Consider the following 20,818-nt stretch of genomic DNA (forward strand, 5'->3'; position numbering starts at 1 on the left):
CAGTGGGAAAGGTGAATCCTAGGGAATGCCAAGCTGCCCTGGCATGGCGCACGCTGCCTGCGGGTTATGGTTGCACATGGCGCCCGTGTTAACGCTGGAGGAGCTCTGCAGTGATCATGGGAAGTACAGGAGGTGGATCTGTGCATGTCTAAAAATGGACATCTGCCCCTTGTTCAGCAAAGGGCAGACTGCGCTGGGCAGCAAGAAAGGAATTGGTGTCGCTGTGGTCTCTGCGGGGCCAAGGGAGAGAACTGCAGAGAGCATGGACAATCCTCTCAGCCCAACCTATGAAACTATCAAGCAGTTGCTATTAAGTGTATTACAATACCATCTGGAACCCCCAGCCAAGATCAAGGCCCCATTGTGCTAGACGCTAAACAGACGTATGGTGAGAGACAGTCCCTGCCTGAAGATCTTACAATCTTAAACTAACAAAGCAAAGGTTATTCCCATTTGACAGCTGGGGAACTGAGGCATAAAGAGCTTAAGTGACTTGTCCAGGGTCACCCAGAACATCACTGACGCAGCTGGGAATAGACCCCAGGTTTCTGCAGTCCCACTCCGTGTGCTACGCCCCAGGCCATGCCGCCTCCCGTGGGCTCTTGTTGCTTCATTGCCATGAGAGGGTGGCGCCAAAGGGAGAGGGTTCCTGGTTCGCCCCAGTGTGGGGATAACTGGTGTGGCATTGTCAGGCTGGGAAATATCCTATGAACATGATGCTCCTTCCTCTGCGAAGCTCAGTGAGCTCCCTCTGTGCGCCGTCCCGCCCCGGATTGGATTTCCCCCGGGCCGCAGAGCCAGTGCCAGGAAGAGAGGATCTCTGTTTGGAGAGCGACCTGGGAAAGGTTATTTCCCCACAAGGCTGGGGGCTGTTCACCCGCCCAACAGAGAAGCCCTCCTGGGGATCTTCCCGAGCCCCTCCCAGTTGAGAAGTGCAGGCGCGTTCCCCATCGTGACCCTGCCTGCCCCAGCGAAGTGGGGGAGGATCGTGACCCAGCTGACCAGGGGAGGAGATGAGCCGGAGCGTTCATCCAAGCTGCTCTCAGCTCATCTTGGAGAAAAGAGCTACAAACTGGCTAAAGACCAGCCTTTAACCTCTGGCCACTAAATCCGGCTCCCCTGAAATCAGCCTGGGTTTTAGTCATTGATTTCCCTGGGAGCAGAGGGCGCCCCAGCCTCGCAGTGTATATAAGATACCAATGAGGGCTTCCCCTCCAACAAACCTAGGCTGGGTCACACCTGTACACCCCCTGGGGAATGTGTGTGACCGAGGTCAACGCAGTCACTAGCTGCTTTGCTAGAAAGGGCAGTGGGGGAGGTAAAGGTGTAATTAGGAGTCTGCAGAATCTGGCCTGGGTCAGATTGTCAATTTCCCAGGGCAGGGACCTCACATTTAATCTCTCTGCACAGCACCTTGAAATAATCAGTAAAACCTCTTGCAAGCCAGTTGATCCAGAGACACAGAGGTGTGGCTGTTCTCCCCGGAAAGGGCTCTCAAAACTTTGCCTTTTCTTGTCTTTGTGCACTGTACAAAGTCACGTGCAAGGACTGACACAGACTAGGAACATTTGCAACAATCTCTGAGCTTGTCTCCTCCTGCATGAAGGATGCCACTGGTTGTATTAAACCCTGAGCCTGTGAGTATTTAGCCTCTTGTTATTACCGAAGCAATGTTCCCTGACAGGTGACTCCAAACTAAAGGCTGCTTATGTGCAGACATCCAGAGAATGGTTGTTTGCCAGGAGCTAGAGATTAGACTCTGGACTGACCAGAAGAGCATCTGCACTTCAGGATATTGGTGTTAAATCCGTAACAATGGACTCTGCAAAGAATAGCGAGTGATTCCCTGGCACCTGTACAGAGCTCTCCAGCCATAGATCTCCGTGTCCTTGTCCAGGGAGGGTCGGGATCATTAGTGGTATTTCACAGACAGGGCAAAGTGTGGAACAGAGAGGAGAAGTGACTTCCCAGTGAGCTGAAGGTGGGTGGCAGAGCTGGCTGAGACGAGAACCCACTGCACAGCACAAATTCCCTTCTGTGTAATGGCTAGGGGACTTTTTCTGCTTTGGGGTAGGTGAGCAAAGTGGGGAGTCAACAGGTGGGTGTGAATGGGGATTTTAGATGTGGGCGTATGGCAGGCGTGACTGGACTCGGCCTGCGGCATCCTGAATGCAGCTCGCTGCTCCCCTCTCCCCATTGCTGAAAGGCCAGGCCCAAATGGGTGATGCGAACTCAGCGAGCACGTGACTCCTCATCATCCACCCAGGAAACAGGAAGCAAATCCCATGTCAGCTCTGTACAGTTTGTGTCGGGTTTGGACGCTTGGCAGCTTACGTGGGGCAGATTCCCAGCTCCGAAAGCCAGGCCCCGCCTGAGTGTCCAGAAGGGAGCAGAGCATATGGGAGTGTTGGAGCCTGACCCAGAAAGCTCATTCTTCTTGCCTGTTTTGTAAGTGCAATAATGAGAGCTGTCAGCTTAAGAGTGTTTCTCGACTTCTTGGTCTCTTAGCTTCCAGGCTGGGGGTGACGTACGCACCCGCACCATTCAGCTAGCTGCTCTGTGCAGAGCTGCATTGTGGGCCAGTCTAGGAAGCTGATAGCAGAGATCTGTGTTTGACTTAAAATAAAGCAGCAGGTCTGAGCCTTCTGCATTTTTAATTCCCTGCTCTATTTGGTACTGACCCACTGAAATGCAATAATCAGAGCCTTGCGTTTGTCTCTGGCATGGGTGCTTTTACTTTGGGTTTGTGCCCGGGGTTCAGCTCAAGGACTGCAAGGGAAAAATGCACATGACACCGGCCAAACCCCAGAGCTCTTTGCAGCTGGGAGCTCGTTACTGTGTCGCTGTTCTGGTTTAAGCAAAAGATTTGGAGCTTTGGGAAGAATGCGGAGTCTAAAGCCAGGCAAGGCTGCGATGCGTGGGGAGATGAGAAGCAGCCTTTGCTCCCCAAGGCGGTACACAGGGGCCCCAGAAACAGGCTGTGAGGGTTGTCATCTGGCTTGCTTGTGCCCTGTGGGAGTGGGCAAAGGGCTGCAGGAGGCTGGAGAGGAGGCTCCGAGGCCCAAAGACTTGACTCACACCAGCTTCCTGCTGATACAACTCCATTGAGCGTGGCAGAGTGACTCTTCAGTATGGTTTGTTCTATGTGTTACGGTAACCCCCCAAATAAGCGCGGGGCTGTACAGGCACTCAGGGAGAGACAGTCCCTGCCTGGCGCATTCACAATCTAAATAGACAGGCAGTGGGAGGGGGAATGGGCAGCAACTTGAATAGAGCCCAGGTCTCCTGACTGCCTGGCCTATGCCCCATGCACCCAATCACACAGCTTCCCCTAAGCTTAGTCCTGAATCTGGCCCCGGTGTCATGAACAGCAAAACCAAAGGGATTTCCAGCCTCTTCCCAAAGCCCATAGGGAGCAGCTAGACTCAGCTGGCCCTGAGGAAACATGGCTGCTCCGCTCTCTAGCACACCTGGTTTTTCTCCCCATCCTAAGTCATCACCCATATGGTCCCTCCCAGAGAGTCAGGAAGACAGAGATGGAATTAGAGCTGCTCGTGCTAGGTCCTGTCCAAGCTGTCTCCCAGAGGCCACAGCAAGCATCTTTCCTTCAACGTATTTTCTAGTGGCTACTTCTGTCTAGTTTTAAACGTCCCAACAACTGGGCTTCAGCTCCTTTCCTTGAGAGATTCCTCCACTGTCTTAGAGATCATACATGTAAGAAGTTCTCCAGATGTTTGACCTATGTTTGATTTCAGCCCGTCACTCTCATTTGTCTGTGTTAAATATTCCCTCTCCCTCCCACCCTGGTGTGTATGCCTGCTAATTATACGTAGAGGAGTTATCGTGGTTCCAGCCCACTTAGCTACACATGTGTAGCTCTTTCATTCTCTCTTCCCGGATCCTCTTGCCATTTTTGTTGCCCTTCTCTGAGCTCTCTGTAGTGTGTCGACATCTTTCTAGTAAGAAAGGTGCCCCAAACTGAATGCAATGGCCCAGGTTCCCCTGCATAGCTTCATTGGCCTCAATGGAATTATGCTAATTTACACGACATGAAGATCTGGCCCCATATTCCAGGTGTGGTCACCACAGTACTGTAGACGGAGAGTGGCCCCGGGATGTGACGCTCACACACGCAGCCAGATCTCTTCTGCTGCTAAGTTGTTTTGCAAGCTCACATCCAATTTGCTGTCCACAATTACCCCTTGTTTTTGGTGCCTTTTCATTTGCTGCACTGGGTCTGGAGTTCATCCAAGCAAGGGGGAATATTATCATGGGGGTAATGTTGGATTTGCAGGATGCGTTTCCTTTTGCAGCTGTATCAGCTGGTTTTGGCGATAGTTATGACATCACGAAGTGACAGTTACAAGATCACTTGAGAAAAAAGCAGATAATCGTAACGCATCATCCTTTAATCATGTTTCATCTCTAGCGCACAAGGGGCTTTAAGTAGGAAGCGAAGTGTCATTATTAGAGTTGGTCAATAATTGTTCAAATTTCAGCCAAAAAGTGTTGTGAAAATTTCTTGCAGAACAATTTAGCGTTGTTTTCTTCACCAGCTTCTAGAGCGGCTGAAAATCTTATGAAATCCAAAATTTTGACAAAAATGTTTGTCCAGCTTCAATCATTTCCCTCGTTTTACAGATGGGGAAACTGAGGCACAGAACGAGGAAATGACTCACCTACTGTCTCACAAAGAGATTCACAGACCTTTTACCCTGGCCACTGTTCCTCACTTCTTCCCTTCATTGAACAACTCTGTGAGAAAGATCCTATTTTCACATCAGTAGCATTGGTAATAAAAAAGGAGGGAGTGAAAGATGCTGAAAATCTATGACCTGCAAGCAGAGGTTTTCCTAAACGAATGTTTCCCATGGGACACGAGTAGCTCTTTGAGGATTGGCCAGCTTCTGAGCTCTCCTTTGAAACTTCTAACCTCAGGGTTAGAGGCCACAAAATAATTTTTTCCTTTTGAGCCCAGCCTTGGTGCTTTTCCAGGAAATCTCTCTCCAGTGTTGTTTAATAGTTTTCTAGATTACAGTCTCATGACATAGGTCACCTTGTTCATGTTGCCTCTTATTTGCACTTAGGCACTTCCATAAGAGCTCAGGAGACTGGAAATAACCCTGGAGATCTGTCTTTCTCCCTAGTTCTCCACTTAGAAGGGACATTTAGATCTCGGCTAGGTTTCCCTTTCATGGCTCTGTCCTTGGATGGTTGAGGGTGGAGATGCCTAGCTTATGTTCTCTGGAAACCTTTTGTTAAGTGTGTGGGATGTTTGTTACCAGCCTGCAGACGGAAGTCTGATTTCCCAGCTCTAGTCTCTGACATTCATGGCTTATCTTTGGCCTGGTCTACACTACAGAGTTAGGTCAATGCAGGGCAGCTTACATTGACCTAACCATGGACATGTCTACACTAAAATTTTGCTCCTGCCAACATAACTTGCCCGCTACGCTGACTTAATAACTCCACCTCCACAAGAGTCAATGTCGAGTAGGTAGAGTCAATGTCGATGTAGTTAGGTCGACGCAGTGTCAGTTTAGACACGGTGTTCCTTACATCGACTGTTGCTGCCTTTCAGAAGCCATCCCACAATGCCCCACACTGACAACACAATCTGTGCGAGCGCTCCTGGTGGGGACGCCATGCACAAGCGATGTAATTACTGCAGCAGCTGTATGCAGATGTAAGTCAGGTCGACTTCATTTTGTAGTGTAGGCACGGCCTCCATTTTTCATTTGCTTTCCTGGGAGGAACTTTGCAAACTCCTCTTCCCAAATCGGCTTGTGGGTATGAGCAGCGAGTCCCAGTGCTCAGCTGATGTGTGTGTTCTGTCTGCCTCTCCGTTTCTCTTTTAACCAAGGACACGTGCTGAGCGCGCTCCACTCCCCCTGATTGGCCGGAAGCATTTGGTGTTCTCACAGGGTCAGGCCTCAAATGATTCAGGCAGCACCCTGAGCAGAGGCGCCCTAGATGGGGGAGAAGGTGCTGGGAAGGAAGGATCCATAGCTTGGCTGGGTGCACTCATAAGGGCAAGCAATAGGGACCAGTTAGCACCGCTGCTGTGCCTACCAACCCAGAAGAGGCCAGTCTGGGTGAGGTGGGAGCAAGAGACAATGCCCTTTGCTCAGCATGCTCCACCCCAGCGCTATTCTGGAGTGACAAATCCCTCCCTCCACCCCCTCCTGGAGTGCCAGAAATGCCCCTACCCCAGGACATACAGGACACTGATCGGGCCTGAAGGAAGAGACTCAATTAAACTGCCCAGGTCTAAGTACACTGATGCTTGTTATTTTCATGACCTGACTCCAGGGAGACACCTCAGCCGGGGTGTGCCTGCCAGGTTCTGAGCTGCTCAGATCTACCCACAGTTCTGGGGGCCATAGTCCTGGGGTATTCTTAAAAAAACCTGAATTGCAAAGTTTGGGCACAGATTCCCATGGGGACTTGGGTCCAGTGATGCTTTTCATGTCCAATTAGCAGCATGGCCTCTGAGCTTAGCTCTTTCTGCTGCCTGGGAACAATACTGTCTGCATCGCTAGGCTCTTTCATAGGAAGGTCCCCAGGCGTGTTAGTTAATTAAACCTCATAGCCCCCCAGTGAAGTAGGTCAGCCTCACTGGCCCAGGGGAAACAGAGGCACAGAGAAGGGAAGTGACTTACCCCAAGTCACACAGTGAGTTAGCAGCAGGATCAGAAATAAAACCCAGGTCTCCTGCCTGCAAAGTTTGTCCATTAAACACTAGACCCTGCTAGCTGCTAACAAAGCAGCCCATCCGACTTTGGCATTAGCTCCATGCAGAATGAGCCAGGACTCGAATTTTCACCTTGCTCATTGTCTGTGGAGTAAGGAAGAGCAAATCCTCTCCCTCGTGGTCCCCAGTAAGTTGAACCACCTGCTGCACTTGTGAGCTTCACAGCCCCAAAAAGTCTCACTCGGGTCTCGCCCTCGTTTTGCGAGGAGCCATTTCCTCCCCTCGGGACAGGAGAAGGCTGTGTGGAAACATGGAAGCCTGAAGATGGCAGCCAGAGCAAACCCTTTACCTCAGCCCATCGGCACGCCGGGCTCAGCTCACCACCTAGCCGCCAATCATGTGGAATCGCAGGAGCACTGTTCTCCAGGTCGAGCTAATAAAACGAGACTTCACAAACATTCCTTGGGGCAAGGTTCGGGGTCTTCATTAAAGACCTTTGATGGCTTTGCCTAGAGTTTGCAGCATCAGAAACTGCCCCGTCCTGGAGTTTTGTACGTTTCTTTTCTCTGTTTTCTTTCTTTCAATTTTGTTTTATTTGGTTTTGTTTTTTCATGCCGCAGCTTTCTGCTGCCGTTTCAGTGGAAATGGTTCAGGAAATGCCGATCAAATCCAGCTGAGGAGCTGTTCTGCTCGTTTTTTCTTAGGAACAGAAAGGCCAAGCACTTAATTCTTATTAATAGCAACCACGGTTCAGTTATTACAAGGATCAAAAATACCCAGCTCTTTGGCGTTGTGTGTTATTTAAGCTTCTGAAAATAAATGTTCGTTCGTGCAAATCAGTCTGTTTGCAGCTCTCTGCTTGGAGCTGGCATGGAAAGTGTTGCTAAAGGAAAGATATATTCATGGAGGGTATTTATTTTATATAAACAGGCACTCAAGTTGGAGTCTGGTGTTCCAGAGCATCGTAACCCTCGGTGCTTTTACAATCCAACGTTCTCATAAGTACTTGACCAAACAAACTCCTGTTGTTTAAAAAGCACCACAGCGGAAAGCTACTAGTGCTGGCAGACCTTGGAATGGGAATTTGTTTCTGACATTTAATTTTTCAGGCCGCTGGCCGCCAAAAGCTACAGGCATTTGTGAACCCACTGCCCAGTCTGAGAGCAACCAGAGCTCTGTGCCTCTAAGGTTTCAATCACAGAGTGAAGCCCGGACTTGGAATCTGAAATCTTTTCGAGAGCCAAATCCTGAGCACACACGTTTTTTGTTAGAGGAAATCCTGTTCAGCAGAGAGATGTGACAACAACTCTCAGCTCAGAGGGATTTTTTTTTAATTTTAAAAAAACCCTCCTTCATGGAAGTTCATAGCATGGGTATAATTTAACCTGGGATGAACATTCACTTGGGTAACTTTTGAAACTAAATATTAGGTACCTTATTAGTATTTATTAGTTACATTACCATAGCAGCCAGATGGCCCAGCCGAGCTCAAGGCCCCATTGTCCAAGGCGGTGAGCATTTTAGGGTTTATCTACAATGAGGAGTTATTCTGCAACCACAGTAACTATTACCGATTAACTCCATGTGTGGATGCTCTTGTTCCATTATGGAAGTGGGTTACACTAATTAAGAATAAGGCACTTTTATTCTGGAAGAAGACCATTCACCCATGGAGGTAACTAGGAATAGTTAGTCCATTTTAAATCCACCCTTTACTTTAATCCAGATTAATGTGCATGTGGTCACATTCCCTGAGCAAAAGTCACAAAGGGCTTAAAATTAGTATACCCATTTGACAGGCTGCAGAACGGAGGCCCAGAATAATTGAAGGATTTATTCAAGGTCACACAGGGGCTCTGTGGCAGACCTGGAAATTTAATCTAGATCATCTGAGACCCAGTCCAGTGTGCTCCCCACAAGAACAGCCTTCCTCTCTGTACTCGTTAGCTTTTCCAGTTAAATCTGTATTACGGCATTTTTAACAGGCATTTTCCAGAACATCCCAATCTAGTGCTAGATGTCTGTTTTTTGTATTTAATCTAGATCATCTGAGACCCAGTCCAGTGTGCTCCCCACAAGAACAGCCTTCCTCTCTGTATTCGTTAGCTTTTCCAGTTAAATCTGTATTACGGCATTTTTAACAGGCATTTTCCAGAACATCCCAATCTAGTGCTAGATGTCAGTTTTTTTCAACTGTTTTGTAACTTAACCCACAGATGGTAATGGCTCCTTCACCATCAAATGTGTAGTCAGCTGTTGGTACTGTAGGATCTGACACAGTGCGTCTCTGCTCTGGGACCCTGGCTGCAAACTGGCCCAGGTCCCTTCGGCTGTGACGCTCTAAGAGCAGTTTGAGGACCCGTGTGTGAAACGACTTTGGCTCTCAGTCCGGTTCTGACTGGCAGGAGGGAGATGCAGTGGAGGGGAGAGGGTGCTGTAATGTGCTGTCACGTGACAACCGTCATTTTAAGGACATGCTCAGCCTTAAGCTCTTCCCACGGATACGTAGATAAAGTTGCCTTAACTTGTGTCGGGAAGCTGAAGTGACGCCATGCAGGCGATCCGGGACACCTGGGACGCTGCCAATACCAAGATCACGGCCTCTGAGCCTTCACTGCCCTGCCCTTGTGCCCTTATCTGCACCAGTGCAAAGTGGGTGTACGTTGCTAGCAGAGCAGAACCCCCCCGTCCTGCACTGATGTAAGTCACTGCGCACAGCATAGGTCCAGCGCCGAGTTTGTACAGGTGAGCAGTGTCTTCGGGTCAGGCTCTTAGCGCACACCCATCCCCATGGACCCTGAGTGCGGGAAGGGTTTTTATCCTGGCAAACTGGGAACCTTCAGACCTACCTACTCCAAACGGAGTACTTGCCACAACAGCTTGAGCCCCTTTTGTTTGTGGTCTGTAAGGGACTTGGTGGCAAACCCATGGCTTCCTTGTCTCCCTAACCGGGCTCCCTTTTCTCCACAGAAAGACTCGCGGTGAAGCCAGGATGCTCGCCGAAGCTGTCTCATTGCTCCTGCTTGTGGCTGGCATCCGCTCGGTGTCCGGAGGAGGTGCTGGAGGCGGAGGATATGCTCAAGTGAAATACATGCAGCCCATGGTGAAAGGGCCCCTGGGACCCCCATTCCGGGAAGGCAAAGGGCAGTATCTCGGTAAGGGGCACTTTTATGCACAAGGTGCTCGGCCTTTTTCAAAGGGAGCCTGGGGTGGAGGGCTTGATTTGGGGATGTGACGAATGGCAGAAATGGTACCACTGTCCTGGCAGCCTGTAGGATCTGGAGACCTTTGCAGCTGCTCAAATGGGGTGAAAATTCACTCCTTGTGTAATGCTCCCAGTTATTGCTCATTTAAGGTTTGTTGTTGGTCCGTGAAGACCTGCAGATGGAAGTGCAATGTGTCAGTAATTCAGCATTTTAAAGCATCTGCTACACCATGGATGTGCCAGTGGGTCTCTCACCATGCCCCGCTCTGCATAAACACATGCAGGCCAAAGGATGGGGCCCAATTCAGCAAAGCATTTAAGCATGCATTTAAGTCCCAATTGACGTCAATGAGACTTAAGCATGTGCTTAAAGTTAAGCATGTGCTTAGATGCTTTGCTGACTTGGGTCATAAACGGCCCCGGTTCCGACGGCTGGACTAAGGCAGCCCATGTCTAGTTTCTCATGTGATTCACGCCTACCAGGAGCTGACAGAACATACCTGGAAATGGGTCTGACCCAGTCTGGGTGTCTCCCCGCGCAGAGGCATTTTTGTTGGCAGGCTCACAGCTAGTTTGACTCCCCAGCTGCCTTCTGACCTAAGTGGCCAGCCCAATACAGCATTAATGTCGCGCCCAAGAGCGTAGCCCTGTTCCCAGGAGGCGACGTGACAGCATCAGCCAGTGCTGATGACATCACTGCCACCATGACATCACTCAAAGTAGGACCGGCTTTATAGGGGGCAGTCTTCATGGAATGAATCAAAACCAGGGGAGGCCCTCCGGAAGGCAGAGTGGGCAGTACCTGGTGGGGGGCTGGGTGGTGGGGGCCAGGAAGGACTCACTAGCTTTGTGCATTTCAGTTCAGTCCATCTTGTGAGCAGGGATGGAGTCGGGCAGGAGCAGGGACCAGACCAGGCTCCTCAGGGGCGATGGTTTCTAACTTTGTTTTGTTACCAAAATAAGGCAAATGCCCCCCCTCAGACCACCAGCCTCCTCCCTGCTCTTTGGCATCTGTTCTGTCTGGTCCTTGGGCTCAGGAGCCATGGGAGAGCTTTGCCCTCTGCTAATCTCTGGGCCTGGGCTCAAAATCTAGCCAAGCCGCTGCGCTGTCAGAGCAGTTGCATTTGGAGATCACGGTTACGTGATTCTGCATGATGCAGAATTGTACTGACATGGCAGAATGGGGCCCAGCGGTAAGAACGGGCTGAGTGGCCTTTTTGGGGGGCAGGGGCATGCCATAACCAGGGAGACTTCATAGGAACATGGGGGACATGGGCATACCCACCGGCCTGGGGAGACCAAGGTGCCTGGCAAATAACATGGACTAAAGGGGTGCCGGGGGTGGATTAAGGTAACGTGGACCAAATCCATCTGCGGGTCCCCTTTAATGTGGAGAACCCCTGCATAGGTTTCAGCCTCTTCATTCAGTATAAACCAGACCCCCATGCTGCCTGTCCAGTCCACCCTGCACAAACTGGCTCTTCGGCCACAGTCTAACCCACCCCCCACCCTGCCCATCCACAATGTTAAGCCCGGATCCCTAGGATCTTCTGTTAATCATCTTTTGAGTGGATGCTTTGCTCCCTACGTCATTACCCCTTACACAGCCATCACTTCCCCCTTAAGAGTATTATTTATTTATATAACGGTAGTGCCTGGGACCGACCGAAATCAGGGCCCCGCTGTGCAAGGTGTTGTACAAACACAGAGCAATAGACAGTCCCCGCCCCAAAGACCCTTCAGTCTTGCTCTACTCCCCGTCCCCACCGAGCTGGCAGAGCCACCGGAAATGCCAGCTCCATGACAGACCCTGATTCACTCTTTGCCTGGAGGGGGCTACTGCATGCATGGGCAGTAGCAGCGTTGCATGTGGGGCAGGGGCAGACAGTACGGGGGTGGCACTGGGGTGGCGGGGGGCACTGGGGTGGCGGGGGGGTGGTGGGGGGCACTGGGGTGGCGGGGGGTGCGAAGCTCAGCTAGGAGAGAAGACTTTCATAGATGTTGTGGCCAGGAGGGACTTTGCTGCTCATCCAGTCTGAGCTCCTGTGTAACAGATCAGACCCCCTCCGCTGGGATTCCTGCCTCTGGCCCATCTCTTATGGTGGAGCCTGGGAGCTCCGTTAGAGAGACAGCCCGTCTTGACTTTTAGCCCTGGTCTACACTACGAGTTAAGTTGAATTTAGCAGCATTAGATTGGCTTAGCTCTGCACCCGTCCACACTACGAAGCCAAGTGACGCCTCTGCAGAGAGCTGCAGGTTCTTTGTGTGATGGGATCTACAGCACTCGGCCTCCGCTTTGTATTAAGTGCCGTGAAGCACTTTCCTGGGGCTCAGTCCACCGAAGACCACCCCAGCTCGTTCTGGGCTCCCTTGCCCTTTCCCTTTCTGTCTCTGTTTCCACATCTGCCCTTCTGCCCCCGTACCCAGCGGGCATCCGCCAGCAGCGAGTTCTGTGGCTCGTGGCCAGGTGTTGCTGGAGCCTGGAGAATCTCCCCCAGGAGCAGGGCTGCATGGGACCCATTTTTCACCATGATTTTCACCTGTGGGTATTTACTCTTGCCGGCAGCTTCCCGCAAATCCCCCTTTTGGCTTGTCCCCCATTCAGTGATGGTGTCAGAACAGAGCATTGCCACAGGCACATAGAAGCTGCCAGAATGGACCAGGCTCCTTGGTCTATCTAGCCCACTATCCCATCTCCAAGCATGGTCAGCACCTGCTACTGCAGAGGAAAGTGCAAGAAACTGAAACCCCGCAGCTATGGGTTAACTTGCCCCCAAGAGACGTTTCCTCCTGGCCTCCATTGATTAGAATTTGGCTCATGCCCAAAGAAGGCGAGTTTAGCTCCTTTTCCCAGCTTTTTCCTGGCTTTTGGGCCATTTACACAGAGCTCGTAGTCCCTGCAGTGCTAACCGCATCCCCCAGTATGGAGTAGGTCCCCCAGACTTGTCATCCCCCCCCACCCCATGCCCTATTCCACCTTTCCATCCTCCCCCTCTTTTCGCATGTGGTTGTTTACGTGAAGATGTTCCTGTTCTCGAAGCCTCTCAGTGCCCACAAACCAAGTCCAAATCTCTAGCAGATGCTGCAGCCTGGAGGGGGATTTGTGATGGATACAGAACATCTTCACACGCAGGTCACACTCGCCTCTCGCTTCTCTCACCTGCTCTGCCCATGTGCGGTGCCCCTGCGGCTGGGGAGTTGCATATAGCTGAACTGGGGAAGGATTCCCCACTTACCTGTTTCTTTGTGTGTGTCCCCCACCCGACCTTTACAAAGGCCTTTCTGAATTGCCTCTCTCCGCAGCCTGTGGGTGCCTGTAGCTGTCTGCAGCCCCTTTCCCAGCTGCGCTGTCTCTTTCCAGTGCAGGTCTTGAGAAGGAAGAAGCCAGGAGACACGCCAAGATCAACACAGACGCCCAGATGGCCTTTGGCGGGGCCGGGGCAGCTGGTGTCCCAGCATGAGTTATGCAGTACCACTGCCCAGCGCATTAACCCTCTCCTTCCCGTATTCCTGTGGGAATCAATTCATATACGTGGAAGCGACATGGGTAAACAGTAAATGGCTTGACTGGGCGGGGGGGGGGGGGGGCAGCGGCTTTCTCAGTGACAAGGGCTGCTGGAATTGTGGGAATGTTCTTGAGAAAACTACCCGTGTCAGTAGGAATGGGGAGAGGGAACCATACCACAGCGGCAGGGCGGGCCAGGGGGTAGGACCGAGACTCAGGAGACATGAGTTCCAGTCCCAGTTCTGCCACTGTCCTGCTGGGTGGCCTGGAACAAGTTACTTTGCCTCATGTTTCCTCCTCTCTGGTGTATTTGCTGCAAGCTGTTCAGGCCAGGGACTCTCACGTGCTGAATGTATGTCCAGCGCCTAGCATGGTGGGGCCCCGGCCTCAGGTGAGGCATTATTGGGCTACAAAGAATATTAATACGTATTGTCTGCTAGTCTCCCACTAGTCCCCAAGCCTGCAGCTTGTTGCTGAATGGAAGTGCCATGTGGATGGTGCTGAGCTCGACAGCTCCCAGCTGCTGCTCTTTCCTTCTCCTTTGGATCCTTCCCGACACTGTACTCATCAGGGGCTTTGGAGATGGAATCTGACACCTGCCTGGGCCAGTGTGGCCAGGAAGCAGCCCAGCCGCACCCTGGCCAGGCTCTGATCTCGGGAGCTGGTTCAGACCCAGAGTAAGTCTGAGACAATCTGGATTCATACCAGAGAAACATATCAGAATCCTTTCCCCAACCCCACCCCAAGCTCTCCATCCCCGGGACGCGCTTTCATGCTCAGCTGTTCAAGCTAAACATCCCTGGCCAGGTTTCTGATCCTTCGCCTATTTCGGTTTCCCCAGCTGTGTTTCCCACCAGCCGGGAGGGAAGAAGCCGGCGGGTGCTAGCCCTCCGAGGTCCAGCTAACCGAAACACGGCAAGCGGGAAAAAGCGTTCTCCTCCCCCCAAGAGCAGGAGGCCAGAAGCCCCACACTTTAAATCCGTCTCTGCGAAGTGACATGTGCCAATCAGTGGGGCGGGGATGCGGGCGGAGCTGAGCTCATTGCAGCGTGATCGGCCGTTTGGAAAACCACCCGCCAACCCGCCGCTTTTTCATACCTGTCTGCCTTGCTCCAAGCATTCCCCTTCCTCTGGCTCACCTCCATTTCTAGCCACCCTCCCGTCTGCTCGATCCCAAACACAGGTGCATGGGATTCTTAAACCAGAAGCACTAGGGGACAGAAACCTGACTGTCAGTGTGTTTGGGGTGTGCTAATTAAATGTCCTTAGAGGAATGGCTTTGCCCGGATTTTTGTCTCTATAAACAGTGATTGTTTTTAGTAAAAGGCAGTTTTTCTACACTCCGTGTTGGATACCAAACGAGGACCAATGCGTTACTTGGCTCGCTGCGCCACTGATGTAATAAACTTTGCTACAAAACTGTCCTCTACCACTTGAGCCAAAGAGTAATTCCATTAGCTGGCAGCAGTATTAGGGCTGTTGTCCTCTTGTGGACCAGCCATCAGGAGGGACATGCCACGCTTTGCCAGTGTGTTTCCCTTACACTGCGCATCAAGTCTCAAGGGAGAAATCCCTAGTTTTCACTACCTCTGCCATTGCTCAGAGGGGCCTAAGCTGTAATGTGTCAGCAGGGCGGAACATGGTGCGTGAACATTCACAAGCTTAATTACATCCAGCTGCCTGTCATCGTAAAATGGTAATAATGATACTGTCTCCATTGTAAAGTGCTGTGACATTTACTGATGAAAAGTGCTTAGTACGTAGCATTATTATTCCTGATTAGGACCTCCAGATTTGGCCCATTGTGAGATCATTCAATGAAAGGTACTAGCGAAGTGGAAATTAATTATTATTGATTATTATTTTACCAGCCCAGTTGCTGCAGTAGGTTAAAATTACAGCCCTTGACAAATGCAGCTGCTTGTTACAAACACCAAACCAGTGAGAGAAAGTTCAGATGATTTAGTGGCCGTGAGATGGGTGACTAAGAATTGCTTCTACCACCCTGAGCTCACCGCTGATGAAATGCCGCAGCAGCACCAATCCCAGGGGAGAGCAGGGACTTTCAGGCTGCGCTGTCAGTTAACAGCGGACATTCTCCAGCAGCTGGAGAGGAAGGGGCAAGGAAGCCTCGCTGAGCTCACACAATGACCTCCCTGAGCCAAGAGAGACAGCACCATTGATGCTGTGTAACCCGACTGGCAGAGAGCACAGCGATCCGGAGAATGCCCAACAGGCCGGTGCTCTCTGGGCCGGGTCTCCTTGGAATTAGGTTGTGGGAACGCGGCCTATGAACATTCTCCAGCTTAGTTTCCTCAGTCTGTCTGTCATGTTAGGTACTTCTCTGGGCGCCCTCTCCACAGCATCTGAGCACCTCGGCAGCTTTCCTGGGTTTATCCTTGCCGCCCACAGCCCCTGGGAGGCAGGGCAGGGCTGTGACCACCATGGTACAGATGGGGAGCTGAGGCACAAAGAGACTAAGTGGCTTGCCCAAGGCCAGAGAGTCAGTCTGTGGCAGAGCTGGGCATTGGCCTCACCACTCCCCAGACCCAGGCTAACCATCCTCTCTCTAAAGGGTGGAAGTTCCCGGTAAATCCCTCACCTGGGCACACCAGCCGCTAGAGGAGATCACAGGTGACTAACCAGAGCACTTGGGTGGCAGGAATCCTTGGACCAGATCCTCAAGTGGTGTAAATTGTCTCCATTTACTTCAGTGCTGATTTACACCACCTGAGGATCTACCCCGGTTTATATTACCGCATTGTGGCAACCCCACGCCCTTCCTCCTGGGGACGGGAGAGGCAGAGCAGTGACAGCTCCCCCGCCTGCTCTGCTTGGTTTGATTCCTGCTCGTTAATTAGTATTGTGGTAGCCACTGTTCCCTCTAAGCTGTGCGTGTGTGCGTGCGCACACAGATCTGAAACCCCCTGCGCACAACAATTTGCACAGAAGAATTTTTTTGCGCAACCAGCCTGTCAAAAATTAGAGGGAACATTGGTGGTAGCAGCTGCAGGCTGCTGGGAACTGTATAGACACGTAACAGAGACGGTCCCCACCCCAAGAGCCTTCAGTCTAAATCTCAAACAAGAGACCACAGCCAGAAGCAGCAAACAGATGGGGGAGCACAAGGAAAGAATGAGTCTCTGCTGGTCCCTGCACCCCAGCCATGTTCACTGACCCTCGCATGGAGCAGAAGCAGTGACTAAGAAGGGGCTGTTTACACAGAGTCATTTTTCTAACCTGATCTGGATTTGGAGCAGCTGCTCTTCATGGCGAGTTGTTGGGTTTGTCATGATAGTTGCCTTGACCTGGGGCTGGATTGGCTTCTCTAGGGTACCCTGGCCGGAGCAGACTCCTCCACTGACCAGTGCACACTGGGGGACTGCCTCTGTTCTCATTTGCAGCCATATAAATCCGGAATGATTTCACTGACGTCGGTGAAGTGACTCCAGATTTGACGCCCGTGTAACTGGGAGCGGAGTCCTGACCCGTGTGCTGGAAATAAACATGCAGTGGAGTGTGCCCAGGAAACTGAAGCGTGCCGCAGGCTTTGGCGGGGACAGACTGCTGGACACTGTTGAAGTGGTTATGATCGGATGGGCAGCCCTAAGTACAAATCATGATTCAAGCCATCCTTGGTGCAGGGCCCTTGCCAGGAGCTCTTTATCTGAGCAGTGTCGGCAGAGGATCACAGAAGTACCTGAGCTCATAAATATGGCCGCAGACAACACAGTGCAGCGGCCCAGTGCTGAAACATTAGCTACCTGATGAAAGCTGGATTGCAGGCTCATTCCAGCTGGGGAAAACCTCTGGAGCCTGCTCCACTCAGTTAGCTCAGGGCTGGACCCTCCAGCCTGGCGGGAGTGTTGGCTCCAGGAGGAATAACTTCTAGGGGGGGAAAGGGGGGGAAAGGTTGCAGGCGGCTGCAGAAGGCCAGCTTGCTAGTGCCTGATTTACGAGGAATCTGAATGGCTAACAAGACCTTAGATCAGCACATACAGCAGGAGAAAAAACCCAGCAAAAGCTGGAGTTGAAGTGAGTGAAGATCTCCGCCCCGCCAGCTGCTGGGAGTCTGTTCTCTGAATCCCAGCCAGAGACAGAAACTCCACATGCAGCTTCACCAAAAAGGAACGTTTTAGCTGCTGATGGGACTGGAGTCAAATATCTCTTTGCTCGTTTTTTTTCCTACGTACTCTAGCCACCTACGAGACAGAATTGTCATTGGTAGTAGTACCTACAGTGCTAGGTAGGTAGACCAAGGGTGGGTGGGGAAACTGAGGCACATAGAGTAAATGACTTGCCCAAGGTCACAGATCAAGCCAATGGCAGAGTAGGGAATAGAACCTACATCTCCTGCATCCCAGGCCAAGGCGCTATCCACTGGATGACACTGCTGCTCTGAGGGATCAGGTGACAGACAGTCCTCTGAGCTCACCTAACTGGCCATCCTAGCATGAGCTTCGTAAGAGAGAGACAGCTGCTTAGGGCAAGCAAGAACTGCAGTGAAGGCCAATCTGAGCCACTCAGGAGAGGCCAGAGGCGGCCTCAGTCCTAGTGGCTGTTGAGAGAACGTGTGACTCTGTCAAGGAGCGCGGTGTATGGCTGCAGGGTCACTGTAATGAAGGCAGATGCCCCGGTAATGGGCACATGCCCCTACATCTGTCTGTCTTACCCAACAGCGTAAGTAACACACACAGGATTTGCTATGCTTTGGTAATTCCTGTGTTATATTACACCCCCAAAGGGGAAAAATACTCTTCCGGCTCCTGGCAGAGAGTTATTTATAGACCCCACTGCCCCAAATCCAGCCAATAGTCCACTTATTTAATAAAACCAAGATGACAATCTAGCGGTCAGAGCTTGGCACTGGGAGTCAGGATGCCTGGGTCCATGGGTACATGGGACTTGTGAGAACAAGACAAGGGGGCAGTGTGCGAGGTACCAGAAAACGAGGCTGCAAGAGACTCCGCAGACCTGTGAGCTCTTCAGGCGGGGACTGTCTGTTCTGTTTGAAGTACCTCCAAGCCCCGAAGCAGGACGGCAGTAGGAGTGAAAGACAGGACCTGGCTGCCTTCCTCATTAGTCTGGTGGTGGCAGCGAAAGCTGCATCTGGGTTTGTCAGACTGGGCGCGCCTGCCCTGGCCTCTGCCTCGCCTTCCCTGATGTCACCGGGGTCTGAGGAGGCCATTTTGCTCTGCTTGGCATTGCAGACTGCACGTCCCTGTTATCCACAGAGTGGCAGCAGCCTTGAGGTGAGGATGGAGGGGGGGGTGGCTAGCCCCAGAGGACCCAGCCAAGCCAGGGAGCAGGAGATCTCATGACCTCTGTCTCCCCGGTACATGCACCCTTACTGCCCTGGCAGTTATCCACTCCGCTGCTGCCCGTAGCTTTAGGAAACTCTCACGGCAGCTGCTTTCAAAGTGGCCCAAGCTTTGTGTGGCTATTTCCACCCAGGAGGGGGCAGGAAACGGGCACAAAGAAGCATCACTTCTTTCAGCCAGGCCACATTCGAGAATATTTATTAAAAACTCAGGGGGTTGCTTTGATAAATCCCCAACACCGGAGAGGGGAGTTGGCTGCGGGGGGGGTGGGAAAGTGGGGGATGTGTTGGACAGCTGGGGGAAGAGATCGCACAGCTGAGAGCGGTCAGGAATTTGCACAGTTGGGAGGGGGTAGGGGAAAGTTGACTACCCCCTCACACAACACAAGAACCAGGGGTCAACCAATGAAATTAACAAGCAGCAGGTTTAAAACAAACAAAAAGAAGTATTTCTTCACACAACGCACAGTCAAACTGTGGAACTAATTGCCGGGGGGGTGTTGTGAAGGCCAAAAGTATAACTGGCTTTAAAAAAAATTAGATAAATTCACAGAGGATAGGCCCATCAATGGCTATTAGCCAAGGTGGTCAGGGATGCAACCGCATGCCCTGGGTGTCCCTAAATCTCTGACTGACAGATGCTGGGACTGGACGGCAGAGGATGGATCACTCGGTAATTGCCTGTTCTTTCCCCTGAAGCACCTGGCACTGGCCACTGGCCAAGACAGGACACTGGGCTAGCTGGACCATTGGTCTGACCCAGTATGGCTGTTCTCATGAAAGGGGAGGAGTTTGCATAGCTGGGCGGGGTCAGAGTTGGAGTTTGCACAGCCGTGGACCAAGGACGTCCCTCTTTTTATGACACCAGTGTACAAAGGGGAGGCGCTTCCATCCTCTTCTTGCCGGGCAGGGACCTTTCCCACTGGGCTCTGATGGCGACTCTGCTTGTGGAGGGAGCTGGTGGAAGGAGCCAGAAGAGGCTGGCTAGTCCCCATTGTCTCCTCTTGCCTCACCTTTTATCCCCGGTGGGTGCTGGTAGGATTTGAGGCTTCTGCATGGCAGCTGCTTTCCTGCTGGAAACGGCCTGTCAGAGTGGCAGCATAAATCACATGCCACTGCAGCCTCCTGGTTCAAAGGCTGCCGAGGCAGCCAGGCGTGTGCCAAACCCACACTGAACTGGCAGCTTGCCCCCTGGGTCTGCGGCGCCTGCCCGCGCTTGGCTTGAGGCTTTGGGACATGGCAAAATGCATCCTGTGGTTTTACCTGGTCATGCCTGGGGGGTGCTGCCCCCGCTTTGCTTTGAAGGAAGAGGTGTATCAGTGTGTGGGTTACGGGCGCACCTGGAGGCCTCGGTTCAGCTGCGTGGCCACACGGCAGGAGACAGGCCCTGCACTGGAGTGCTTAGAGACACAGTCGAGAAGGGAACCAGAGGGGAGGTGACTTACCACAAGTGGGGCCGGAAGCCAGGGTGCCTGAGCCTCTGCCGGCAGGTACAAACAGCCCAGACCAGGGCTCAAAAGGGAGGCTGCTCCCCCCGCCCGCCCAGCTCCGGCACCCCGGTGTAGTGCAGCGGGAGACGGCACCTGCTCTAGGAGCCACACGTGCTGGCTGGCCATGGCGGCGCACGCGGCTGCTGAGGGAAGTCGGTGCGATGGGCACTTCAAGCCTCCAACCAGTGGCTCAGAGAGGGTTGATTCTTGACCCTACCTATGGGTGCCACCTGCCTGCCAGGGGACCGCCTGCCAGGGGACCACCATTTCCTCGGCTTAGATTGTAAGCTCTCCAAGGCAGGCACTGTCTCTGACCACGTGTCCGTAAGGCACCTAGCCCAATGGGGCCCTGAGCCTGGGTAGAGCGAGGCGGCTCTACCAGACTAATCAGTCATTGTCAGCTGGGAGGTGGCTACGCGCTCTCTTTGAACACAGTGTTGGTCATGCCGATAGACCAGGCCCTCTGGCTCCTCCGTAGCGCTGAGGCCGAGAGAATGGCGGAGGTTTTGGTTCTCTCGCAGCTCCAAACAAAAGGGGGACAATGGGTTTGGGTCAAATGAAGCGTTCTGTTTCATTTCCAGCATTTTACAAATCGAAAGCAAAAT

General features: G+C 52.2%; 1 protein-coding gene across 5 annotated transcripts in view; it reads left to right on the forward strand.

The window, feature by feature from the left end:
* The window catches only part of COL8A2 (collagen type VIII alpha 2 chain), a 136,247-nt gene that overhangs the window by 97,498 nt on the left and 17,931 nt on the right, over positions 1 to 20,818 (forward strand). For 4 of the 5 annotated variants that reach the window (XM_084652428.1, XM_084652429.1, XM_084652432.1 and 1 more), the window contains one exon: positions 9,665 to 9,849. In XM_084652428.1, the coding sequence (XP_084508554.1) occupies positions 9,665 to 9,849 (185 nt within the window). The remainder of the gene's footprint in view (positions 1 to 9,664; positions 9,850 to 20,818) is intronic. The other variant, XM_084652431.1, reaches the window with a different exon arrangement.

This window comes from Lepidochelys olivacea (assembly GCF_965140295.1).
Source record: "Lepidochelys olivacea isolate rLepOli2 genome assembly, chromosome: 19".
NCBI lineage: Eukaryota > Metazoa > Chordata > Testudines > Cheloniidae > Lepidochelys > Lepidochelys olivacea.